Source organism: Globicephala melas, chromosome 20 (assembly GCF_963455315.2).
Source record: "Globicephala melas chromosome 20, mGloMel1.2, whole genome shotgun sequence".
In the NCBI taxonomy this organism is placed as follows: Eukaryota; Metazoa; Chordata; class Mammalia; order Artiodactyla; family Delphinidae; genus Globicephala; species Globicephala melas.
Genome location: NC_083333.1, coordinates 31,300,631 through 31,312,662, shown reverse-complemented (window position 1 = coordinate 31,312,662; position 12,032 = coordinate 31,300,631). Strand labels below are relative to the sequence as shown.

General features: G+C 56.6%; 1 protein-coding gene across 2 annotated transcripts; it reads right to left on the bottom strand.

The window, feature by feature from the left end:
* Positions 1-2,367: 2,367 nt before the first annotated feature.
* CBX2 (chromobox 2) lies at positions 2,368-11,973 on the bottom strand. 2 transcript variants are annotated; one of them, XR_009560336.1, is made up of 6 exons: positions 11,841-11,973; positions 11,726-11,769; positions 10,634-10,699; positions 8,269-8,374; positions 5,083-6,861; positions 2,368-2,460 (listed from the first exon to the last, which is right to left on the bottom strand). XR_009560336.1 is itself a non-coding variant. In XM_030837904.2 (5 exons), exons 1-5 carry the CDS (start codon positions 11,910-11,912, stop codon positions 5,557-5,559), a joined length of 1,593 nt encoding a protein of 530 aa, XP_030693764.1. In that variant the 5' UTR covers positions 11,913-11,973; the 3' UTR covers positions 2,531-5,556. The 2 variants fall into 2 exon arrangements, 1 of the variants encoding a protein (XP_030693764.1); XM_030837904.2 differs by lacking the exon at positions 2,368-2,460 and having other exon boundaries at positions 2,531-6,861.
* Positions 11,974-12,032: the final 59 nt, after the last annotated feature.

Genomic DNA, 12,032 nt, shown 5'->3' with positions numbered 1-12,032 from the left:
AGTCTGTGGCCTGTGTGAGGACCCGGGAGGGAGGGCGCGGCCAGGAGCCTGGGCTTGGGGCAGTGGGTCACCCTTCGGACGTGAGGGACTGGGCCGGCGGGCAGAATCAGAGGGCGGGGAGTGGAGTGGCTTGGCGAGGGTCGCGGCGGGCGGCCAGCCCCAAAGCCCCAAAGCCGTGGCCCCGCTGCTCCACCAAGACTCCCTCCCGCATTGGGCAGCAGAGTGGGCTCGTGCTTTGGGAGATAGGGAGATGGAGGGCACCGACTCTGCCCACTTTCCCCAGTTGTTTGGCCACCACCAGCCTCGGCTTTGATCTGGTGCTTTTTCCACGAGTTTCCGTTGCCTGGGCAGATTCTCTGGGAAAGAGACCAGGTGTGGAGGCCTGGGCCTGTGGTGCTGCTTCCGGCTGGGGCATTCCTTTGCCTCCGGATGGCAGGGCCGCCTCGTGGGGCCGCCGCCAGCGCGGAGCCTGGCCCAGCACACACACTGGTTGAACTGGAATCTTTATGGCTCTTCGGAGAGCGTCGGGTTGGATTTTTTTTGGTCCCTTTGATGCTTAACAGTACAGATGCTAGTCGAGGCCCCGTGCTGTGTGCGGGAGACCCAATGGCGAACAGGCCTGCCCTCGCACTTTGGGGGCTCGTATTCTGATTTCCTCTTCTCACCCCAAAGTCCCCTGGGACCAAAGGGGTGCTTCGGTCCAGCTGGAGTTCTAGTTGGAGCGTCTCAAGGCTTGCTCGGGCTCTACCTCCAGCCTTGGGAGCCTGGACACGGCGAAAGAGGCTGTGGCCTGGGGCCGGGGTTTTCTTCGTGAGACTTTGGAAACGGAGGCTGCTGGGGGGCATCTAAGAGCGGTTGGGTTGCGGGTCGTCCAATTCGGTTCCCCTTAGCAGCTCGGAGCCCCGGGGTGGGGAATGTTCCCCGCGCGTCCAAAGAGCCCTCGGCCCGATCTTCGCGGGTCGCGCGCGCCCTCTAGAGGCGATGGCCTCAGCCCCGCTCCCTGGCGCCCACCCCCTCCCCGGCGGCGGTGCCTTTCTGGGTCCCAAAAGGAGAAGGAAACGCCTCATCTCCCCTACCCAAAAGTACTCTAGAGTGGGCCACCGCGGGCTCCCCCTCTGCGCTCTCCCTTCGGCCAGGCCCTCCAACCACAAAGGTAGGGAAGAAGGATGTGTCCAGCCCGCCAGATCCACCAGGCGCCCTCGGGCTGGACCAGGAGGCGCGGGGCTGAGCCCCCGGGATGCCGCGGGCCAGGTCGGGCCCCTTGGCAGCCCAGCCCATTCTTCTGGGAAGGCGGTGGATTAGGCGATCAGATCAGCAGCGCAGAAACTAACAAAGGCCAGTGTGGGTCAGGGCCCCCCCTCGTGCACGTCTGCCCGGCGCTCTGTACAAGTGGACTCGGGCCCGCCACCGGGAAGGGCGCGGGCTCTTACTCCCTCTAGCCCGCTTTTTCCCGGCCATCCCCAACCCCTTTCTGCTGCTCTCAAAGGCCCAGGACAGGACAGCTAGGGTCGTCCCTGCCCACCTCCTCCAAAAGAAAGCCGCTGCAGCCACCGAAGGCACAACAAAAGAAAACATGCCCGCAGCCTTCCCTGCAGGAATCTGATTGCAAATTCGCAGGGCGAATTCTGGAGCCGGGCAGAGCTGGGGGGGATGCACTGCTGTTTGTATTGGGAATCTCCTCCCAAACTAAAACATTCAGGCCTTCGCCCCAACTAGCCTTTCAATCAGTGGTGGCCAACATCCAGGCCCAACTTCTCTCTTTACTTCAAAGGGAGCTTCATTCTCCCCAGAGGCTGAAATTTATGAATAAATTCATGCTGAGGGTAATGCAAACCTTAAAGGACCAGGGAAGGTTACATAATAAGCAAATCATCTCTTTATTATGAGCCATGGGTTAGGAGTCGCAGTAGCACCACTGATTCAGTTTCTTGTGCTTCATGGCAACTCCCCTGGAATTTTATTGCTGTGTCCTTTAGAAGTGTTACCACGTGTGGTGGATTCAAGGGGTTAAGCAGCTTTCCAACACAGTATCATTGGATACTGGGTGTGTGTGTGGAAATTTTGTTTTAACCTAAAGTGTTAGTTTCTGGGAGATGTCTCAGAGTGAGTTTATAATGTATTGCAGCATCCCTGGCCTCTACCCACTAGACGCCAGTAGCAACAACACTCACCCCTGCCCCCGAGTTGTGGCAACCAAAATTGTCTCCAGGAATTGCCGAATGTCCCCTTTGGTGCCAAACTGCCGTCCCTGGGAAACGCTGGTGTAGGGACTCATGACCAACCCCACCTCTTTGCTTAGAACATTTTTTTTTTTTCCATCCCAGGAAAGTGGCTGAGCCTTTCCCAAAGCCTTTAATTTTTTCACCCCATGATTCAGTTCAAGTCCAGGTAACAATTTTGCCTCAAGAAAGGGAAAGTGAAGACTGTTGTTTCCAGGTATCACTCATGACATACACCAGGCTGAAAAGTTAAGAAAAGAATTTATTGATATACTAACAGTTAACAAAAAGTTAAGACAAAAATCCTGACACCTTTGCTAATGACTCTCCCCTGCAAAATAAATTAACATCAGTCTAAAAAGATCTGCAACCTATTGCTAGCGTTAGTTCTCCAAAAATACTAGAAGATCCACAGAATCTTTAGATGCACTTGAGCAAAAATCTGGTCCTCTAGGCACTACCTCTCCCCTCCTCCCACCCCCTTCCCCCAGAACCATTGTGGGTTTCCTGGGGGAAGCATTTCCTTTAACTGGTCCTGATTGAATATGGGGGCTGGGCTGCTGTGCTGTTTCAACAAAGATCTTAAGTTTCCCAGGGCAATAACATATTCACTTTTGTTCTCTCTCTTTTAAAAAAAGCAAACAAACAGCCACACTTTAAAGTAATTAGAAGTGGCATACATGAATAATTTGGCTTTTTTTTTTAAATTAAAAAACACAAATCAAGCCAGTGATTGGCAATGGTCCAAAGCTCTGGTTCTCCCCCCTAGTTTCCCCCTAATAAAACCTCTAGGCTCAGAGCTCTCTTAGTCAGGTCAGAATCTTGAGTGTAACCAAAAACAAGGAACACTCTTTTTGGTACCAAAAAATATATATAAAAATATGCCAAATCCTCTAAAGAAGAAGATAGACTGGCCCCTTCCTATCCGTTACAAAAGCAAACAGAAAAACAGGATTGAAACACCCACTCAACATACACTGTGATGCAGTTCGCATAAGAAACCCTGCAGGATAAACAGGTCAGATGTGTGACCAATGCCTAGACACACACACACACACACACAGACACACACACAGACACACACACACACACACACCAGCAAAAAAAGTACTACTTTTATTTATTGGTAAACATGACGACCAACTCTGAGCACCTGTCCAACTCTTCAGCGAAGGCTGTCACGCCTGCACATGTGTGTACACACACAAACACACACAAACATGAACCTCTTGGAGTCACAAACACCAAGAAAGACACACAACACAGCAAGAAGGCAAAGTGGCTGGGAGTAAGGTGTTTGCAGATTCAAACTTTGGGATTGAAGTAGCTGGTAAACAGAAAGGCACCTAATCAGGGTTTGGAGACCTGGCTGCTGGGGCTGTCAGATCAGCCCAGATCAGGGTCACCCTGAGGGCTTGCAGGGGAGAGCTGCTACTGGCCTGGCTCTGCAGCCTCTAAGGCAGCAAAACTTGGAGGTTATGAGCTCCTTTGAGGGGGAGGCAGCCCAGAAGAGCCCCTTTAGTCTCACCCAGGGACATCTGGGGACAGGAGGGGAGGTTGGTGCCAGGGGCCCAGGGTGCTGGCACCCCTTCCTTCCAGACTGTGCAGTGCACTGGCATCTCGCCATCTCCTGCTGGGGCAGTGGAGGGGGCATTCTCCCCCTTTACTGCCCACTTTCCAGTTTCAGCCTGGCTGTCCAGGACCCCCAGTCCTCAGGTTTGCCAGGGTGGGCACCACTCCTGCTGCAGCCAGCATGGCTATCACGTACAAGAGTCGGAAGCTGCATCTGGATGCCCCTCAATGAGGTCCTGGATGTGATCTGTCCCCAAAGGCACACTGTTGAAATCGATTTGGCTATGCAAAAGCCATCTCTTCCTATTTGGCGTGGAGGGTGAGGGACTGAGGGGACTGGAGTTCTGGCAGGCCCACCCTCAGAAACCAGAGCCCACCGTGTCCACTGCACTCAGGGCTATGGGGACAACAGAAGATCCCACACCTGCTGGCTGATGTTAACCGATAATTGAAGCAGAAATAAAGTTCCCTGCATTCCCACTTTTTTTTTTTTGGCATAAAGACCAGTGACCCCACTCACTGATGTACCTCTCTGCCCCAAATCAGTAATGGCAATTCTGTTGTTGGTTGGAATTGCCAAGACAGCTGCCGGACTCAGCCATCTGGGGGGAGGCAGTCGGGCTGGCAGCTCTGGCCTTTCCGAAGGCCAGGTGGGTCACTCAGATTTTGTCCCATTTCCAAAATGGTACAGGGATACAGCTTCTCAGCTGGGTAAGAGAACATGGAACCCCCAGAAGTGGGGAGGGATTGTCAGGGGAAGGTAGGTGGGAACTGTGGGAAGCACCTGCACAGCAGCTGGAAGCCAGCGGATGTCGGGAGGGGGGACCTACTGCCAGCAACTGCCCACCTCCCAGTGGATCTGGGGCAGTTTGTGGGGCCATGATTAGGACTAAGACAGTCCTTGAACAGGTTGACAGAAAGGAAGGCAGCAGCGGCCCCCGACACTCGGTTTAGGTGGAAGAGCTCTGGGATCAGCCCCCTCCCTGCCCATGCTGGACTCTTGAGTCATCTGGGGGCTGCTGTTGTTAATCTGAATCAAGGTTAGATCGCACCAACACCAACCTCTTCAGGGTTCCTGATCCCAACTGCCACACCTGTCCTCTTATATTAAGGCCACAGCCCTCATCTGTCCCGGGTGGGGGCAGGGACAGGGAGGTGGACAGTCCCCTCACCCTTGCCAGCTCGGGCATTGCTGAGGGGGGAGTTCCGACCAGAAAGGCCCCTTTCCTGCTCCCCCCACCCTTCTACACACTGAGCAGAGTCCTCCCTGGAGCAGCTCCCCAGGCCTTACCTCCCCCCAGCCCTAACACCTTCTCTTCCAGCAGCTGGGCAGAAACAGCCAAGCTGGGCCAGAAGCCCCCTCCTCTAACACCTGTACTCTGGGAAATTGGGAGGCAAGGTGACCACCGTTGTCATCACAGGCCACGGAGGCAGTTCAAACAGCGAACATGGTCAGGCTCAAGAAACACAGGATGCTCTTGAGAAACATTTCGCTGAGCCACAGGCGGCCACCTAGACTTCCTGAGGCAAATGGAGAGCAAAGCGAAGGCCCAGAGGTAGGAACAAGGGCGAGGCCGGGTGGCAAGGCATCACGGAGCCTCCCCTGCCAAAGTGGCAGGCAGGGCTGGGTCCAGGGGAGTTCCCATCCAAGCCTGCCCTTGAAGGAGGCCACCGGCCCCTGGAGAGGGTTTGGGAGGCGGGCCATGTATCAAAGCAAAGCCAGAGGCCAGAGAGGGGAAGGTGAGACCCGGGCAGCCAGGGGGTGTCAGTAATGTCTCAGGTTGAAGAAGCCCACGCTGGTGGGAGACTCCTTCACCGTGACTGTGATGAGGTTGGCGGTGACGTCGGTGACGAAGACGTGCTCAATGAGGCTGCGGGTGGGCTTCCAGTCCTGGCTGGTTTGGACGGACACTGACAGGTTCTGTCCGGCACTGGGCAGGGAGGCCGAGTCAGGGTCCGAGTCAGAGCTGCTGTTCTCTTCGCCGGTGCTCATCTCAGACAGTGTAGCTGTCTTCCGCGCCTCTCCCGGAGTCGGGTGGCCCTCCTGCCCTGGGGCCATGCTGCCCTTGACAAAGTCCCTCTTGCCGGCAGGCGTGGGCAGGGCTGCTGCCCTGGAGGCCAGCTTCTCACTCTTGCTGGCGTCGGTGGGCAGGCCAGCCCCACTCACCGCAGTGAGGCCACCCCCGGCACCCTTCCCAGTGGCTGGGTGGGGGGCAGGGTTACCCTTGGTGGTTGTGGCATGGCGGGCGACCATGCCCAGCCCTGGTGTGCCGTTCTTGACACTCTGTAAGTCCAAGACCTGGAGGCTCAGCTCCTGGGTGGGTGCAGGCTGGGGGCCCAGGCACCCGGCAGGGACCTTGTTGCCACTGTGGACGTGTGGAGGCCCTCCTGTGCCCCCCACTTTCTGCTCCAGAGCACCACTGGGGGCCTTTGGGACTTTGCTTCCCGGGGGGCTTATCCCCAGCTCCCCCTTCTGCGTCCTCACCTTCAGGTCCAGCCCTAGGCTGCACTTGTTGGCAGTTGGGGCCCTGAGAGCCAGTCTGCCAGCGGCCTGGGCCTGGCTCTGGCTCATCCGGTTCATGTAGTGCACGATGGAGCTCTGCCAGCTGATACCACCCCGGCTGGGGCTGCCGGCCATGCCCTTCATCAGGCTGGCCAAGTTCTCCGGGGTGGCCATGGTGCTGGGGCCACTGCAAGCCTCCTTGGCATGGGCCTTCAGGGCTGCCAGGCCGGCCACGGGGGCACTGAGCGGGGGGGGCAGCTTGCCGGCCGGTGCCCCTAGGTCCTTCCGGGCCGTCTTTAGCACCTTGGCCAGGCTCACGGGCCTCCGGGCCGCCTTCTGCTCTGGGGGCAGGGGCTTGCGGCCCCGCTTCTTCCGGATGGGATCCTTCAGTTCGGGCTTGGCTACCAGGATCTGGGCCTTCTTTTGAGGCACTGGGTGAGTCTCACGGCCCCGGGGGCCCCTCTTGGCGTCTAAGTCGCTGTCATCCTCTTCATCTGAGGAAGATGAGGAGGACGTGGAGGAAGAGGAGGAACTGCTGGATTTGGATTTGGAGGGGGCGTCGGGTTCCTGCAACGACAAAGGGGTAGGTGTCACTTCTACAGCCTGGTCTCCAGGGGCATCAGACACCTTGGAGCCAGCCCCTCCTGTGGCTTCCAGACCCGAGAGGCAGCCAGGAGGGAGCGATCTCACTGTTTGGTTCCAGAAAGGACTGAAGAGGTCCTTATGAGGTCCCAAGAAATGCAGTTAAAAGTGAAAGAGAACAAAGAAAAATAGGTGGTTCACAAAGTGAAGCCAGAACGATGGAGGGAAACGCTCACATGCTGACAATGGACGCCGAGCTTTCCAGGGACGCACGGGGAGCTCCTGGCCCTCGGCAGACACCTGGAAAAGGGAACTTCAGAGCAGCATGATTCACGTGTCTCGGAAGGGAAGGGGGGAGTGAAGCAGTGTGTGTGAGAGCTTGGTAACCTAAAGCAACCGGCATCTTGCTTCCATCTCCCCATTTCCAAAGCTGACCCCTTCAGAACCTTCCAGCACATAGGAAAACAAACCACTGCCCTCCTCATCCTCTGGGTGTCATCCCAAACACTAATTAAGCACACCTTACTATTTCTCAGGTCCCTGTGTAAGAAGTGTGCTTTAGGTAGACAGAGCCAACACCTGCTCCTGGTCGCAAAGCTCGCCTGCCCCGAACTGGGGATGATGGAATCAAACCCAGGGAGTCTGGGGCCTCCCTGCCTGGCTGGCCCCCCGCCTTGCTGATGTTCCTCAATGTACATGCCCCACATTCTCCTGCAGTAAAGCTGAATCCTCCAGCCCCACTATCCTGCTCAAAAAGAACATTTTGAAGACAAAACCAGGCCAGCGTACCCTAGCCAATAAGGCTCACGGCAGGGTTCTCCGCCTCCTGGAAGGGCAGTTTTGTAAGAAGTGACTGAGCTCCTGGCCAGTGTGTGGGTTCAGGCCCCGGGGGCAGTGCCTTCAAGAGAGAAATCACAGACACATCTAAGACTGAGGCCGGGACCCCTTCCCCATCCTGCCTCTGAGCTACTGGAAGGAGGGACTGTGCCATGGAGCCCAGGTGTGTGTGCCCCTCTTAGCTGCGCCTACCTGGCAAACCTATGAGCACCTACTGTGTACATGCTTCCTGTTTTTGTTCCCTGTAAGCCAATGGAGGTGAGAAAGTAGCAGAGTGGACGTCACAGGACCAGGAAACCAGCTTGGGGGGCTTAACCATTGCAGGGCCCTCCCCAGAGAGACAGGGCAGGAGGTGGAGAGCTGAGGTTTGCTGTTGCCCCCTGCTGGCAGAGGCTCACAGCGGCAGCCTAGAGAGAGGCAGAGTCAAGGTCTTCTGAGCAAGGGAAAGACTTGGAGGTGCCAGCTGGCCCCCTTCCCCAAAGCCCGCAACCCTCCCGCCACTGCCTTCCACTCAGCCGGCTGAGGGCCACTGCTGGGAGGGGAGCAGCCACCCACCTTAAGCTTGGAGTGCCGGCTGCAGGGGGACATCACCGTGTGCTTCCTCGGCCTGCCCCTGGGCCGCTTGCCTCTCTTCCGGTTCTGCACCTCCTTCTCGTGTTCCCTGAAGACAATCAGCAATCAGAGTCACAGACTTTCCTTCTGCCACCCTGGAACCCCGTGGTTTCAAACACCCCCAGGTAGCTTAGCACCAGTTTCCCTGCAAAAACATATCCTGTTAATTAACACATCCAAGGCAGAGGTCCAGACCCCCATCTTTGCATTAGGGTTCAGTATTATTTTTACCTCCATCTACTCCATCTACCTTTGGGTAAAGTCAAGTCACGAAATTCAAGTAAAGCTGGGAAAGGAACGGTTCCCAGTTTTCTCCGACTCCTCTTAAAACCCTGTGCGGATCCTGGCCACTTTCTGCAGGGAGATGATATTGTGGAAATTCTACAATACCACAACTAGAAGGAGGCTTTGTGCTCACGTGGTCCAACCCCCTCACTCCAAGTAAGAGAGTCCAGAGGTAGGGAGTTGAGGACCACTGCCCCCCATTCTCAGTCGTCTAATGCCCGCACAAAATCTCACGGTCGTCAGAGCACTGGGGTAACCAAGGGCTCCCGGTCCCCACACGGTCTACCCAGAGCCAGTGCCCCTGGCTCACATTTCTTTTCTGGTTTCCTCTTTCTAAGCCCCTTCTGTTCCTACACTCTGCTCTAGATGGAAGTACTGGTGACGCCTGATTCCGAGGTGGCCAGGGCTCAGGGCTCAAGGCAGGACACCATTAACCAGCTCCATGACTTGGGGTCAGGGAGCCAAGAAAGCCGCCTCCACCCACCAGCCCCAAAAGCCTCTATTCCAGGCTACCCCCGGGGAAGAGGCTCTATCTGGAGCAGTTTCCTGGTAATCAAAATGGGCAAACATCATTGCATTGAGGCCTGTAAGGTGATCTCTTAAAGAAGCCAATTAGTACAACGAGACAGAGCTCATACTCAAAGCAGCCCCAACATGTCTCCTAAAAGTAGAGGAGTCTCTGCTGACACATTAACCTGTACCCGTGAGCTCTGAACCTGAGACTTCCCCTTACAGTCAAAGGTCACATCCCCACACCAAGCAAATCACCACCAGTTCCTAGTTCCCAGGGGGATCTCTGGGGTGGACAGGAAGACAGAGCACCCACTTTCCCAGTTTTCTCTCCCCCGTGATGTAAACCAGACCACCCCATGGCTCTTTGTAACTGCTGCATCTATCTCTCTGGTATTTGCTAACCTCAGTTCCTGTCTGCTGTGCTGTAAGTAAAAGTGACGTTAAGGACACACACTCTCTCGACGGTCAGGACACTGTCTTACAGAGAAAAGTATCAGCTCCCACCCTCTGCGACTTACAGGACCTGAGTTATGGAGTAAACAGCAGACAGCTTGCTCATAAGCTTCTTCAAAGGTACTGAGGCTAGCATATGCTCGATGTATTTTCTCTCACCCCCCCCACCAAAATCTATCTCTATTTTTCCCCATTGCTCTGGCCCTTCTGAGAAGACCCAAAATGTCCTGCTATAGTAAAAAAAAGTGGAAACAGCTTGAGCTACCAGAGAACAGCTGGCCGGATCGACCCCGTCTGGGAAAGATTTTGAGCACCTAATTTATCAGCCTCTATCAACAGGGCAATCCCCACACCTTGCCCCCACCAGCCTGCTCTGGAATAGCACTCCCTGGAACCTTATGCCATCACATGCCCCTCACCACCCTTTCCCCTGAGTATCTCAAAGAGGTCTCTTTTAACCCAAGTCTCCTACCTAAAAACAGATATGACATCTAGAATTACAGAAGTAAATTCAGCCCGAGACTGGTAAAGGGGCCCCCGGGGTGCTCACTTGGTGCTAGCTGTTTTGCAGCAGAGAAAAATGAATGTGTTGTTCTTGGTCAGACACACCACAGTAGGCATAGCTTTCTGCTGTGTGTCCCAGCTCCCTCTCTGAGCCTTCTCTTGTTCAATGGCACCCACAAGGAGGACTGGGAGGCCAGGTCTGCAATTTTTAGGGCAAACCTGCCATCCTTGTTTTTAACCAGTGCTATTTGCAAACTAGTCAACAGAAAAGGCCAAGAAGAGAAGCCAGAACTTTTCACGAAGGAACCAAGAAGGTTCATTTTGGCAAATCTGGCTGTCACAAAGACCAAAAGCAGCACTTATTCAGTGACTCCCAAGGTCTGGGCACAGTGCTGGCCAGCCGAGGGAAGGTGGGGAGAGGACTCATCTGGGACCTCAAACCACAGCCCAAGCCTGGGACTCCTGGAGCGCCATCACTGCCCTGTACGACTGTGTGACAGGTCAGGGTCCCCCCAACAGTCTCCCCCTCCCACAGGTCTGTTAACTTTCTCACTTCTTCTGGAAAGCCAAGAGCAGCCTCGGGTCCAGGATATTTTCCTCTGGCTCCCAGCTGTTGTGTCTGGAAAAGCAAAGAACAGGGCATCTTAAAGCACTAGGCACTGACCAGCCACTTCAGAAACAAGCCCAAGTGGGGTTGCGCCATTGCTCTCCGATCCCTGTTGGCAGCCAGGGCACCGGGGTGCTGGGGAGAGTCCCGAAAGGTCTCACCCATGCCCAGGACGAGCTCCTGGACACCAAACTCTTGAAGCCAACACCGTGTCCTCAAACTCAAAGGGAAACCACAACCTCAACCCCCAATTAACACCCGGCCTCAGGAGGACTCTACAGCCTCCCTCTGGAGGAAAACAAATCCCAATAAAATGGAAAGTTGCAGAGAGGGAAGACCCCAAACCCTGGTCCGGAGCCAGGGAGGGAAGGGAAGGCTCCTTCAGGATGCAGGGAGAAGGAGGCCTAGGGGCACAGAAACGCAGCCCAAAGATGTTGCTGTCGCCCAGGCCTACGCGGGCCAGGAACCCGGAGAGTTAAGCAAAGAAAGAAAAGTGGGGTCCGGGAAGAAAGGGGAACTGGGTCTGCGCGATTCTCTGTAAATAGAGCCCCTTCCGGGATGCCAAGTCCCCTCCCATCCATTAAAAGAAAAAAAAAAAAAAAGGAGTCCTACATCCATGAATAGAAAGCTCAGGTTACAGCGGGGAAAATACGGACTAGAGTAGGGGGGCTCGCGTCCCGCAGGGAGGGCTGAGGCGGGCGGGGGCGCATGCAACAAATGGGCGCGGGAGGAACGCGCGGCGCCGGAGGGGCGCGGGCCAGGCGCGGGGAGAGGCGGCCGGGGCGCCGGGAGCGGAGCTGGGCGGGCTGGAAGGGGAGGCCGCCCAGCCCTGCGACCCGCGGGCTTGTAAACAAAGGGCACCCTGCGCAGGCTGGGTGCCCCCTCCCGCCAAGCCCGAGGAGCCCGCGGAGCCCCCACAAACTTCCCGCCCGGCGCGCGACGCCCCCCGACGGCGCGGCCGAGGAACCCCACGCCGCCCCCCCTTCACACCGAGGTGGCGCGGGCGGGAAGGCGGGCGCCGCATTGTTGGGGACTCACTTGGAGGACCAGCCACGCCACTTGACCAGGTACTCCAGCTTGCCCTGCAGGGAGAGAAGAGGCGCGTGAGCCGGGGTGGGCGGGCGCGGGTGGGCACGGGCCGGGCCGCACGCACCTTGCGGAGCCGCTTGCTCAGGATGCACTCGGCGGCGAAGACCTGCTCTCCCACGCTGCTCAGCTCCTCCATGCTGCCCCGCCCAGACCGCGGCACCCGCCGCTCCCCGCACAGCCACCGCCGCCGCGCGCCCTCCCGGCCGCACACAAAGCACCGCCCCCGCCCCGCGCAGGCCCGCCCCGCGCACGCGCA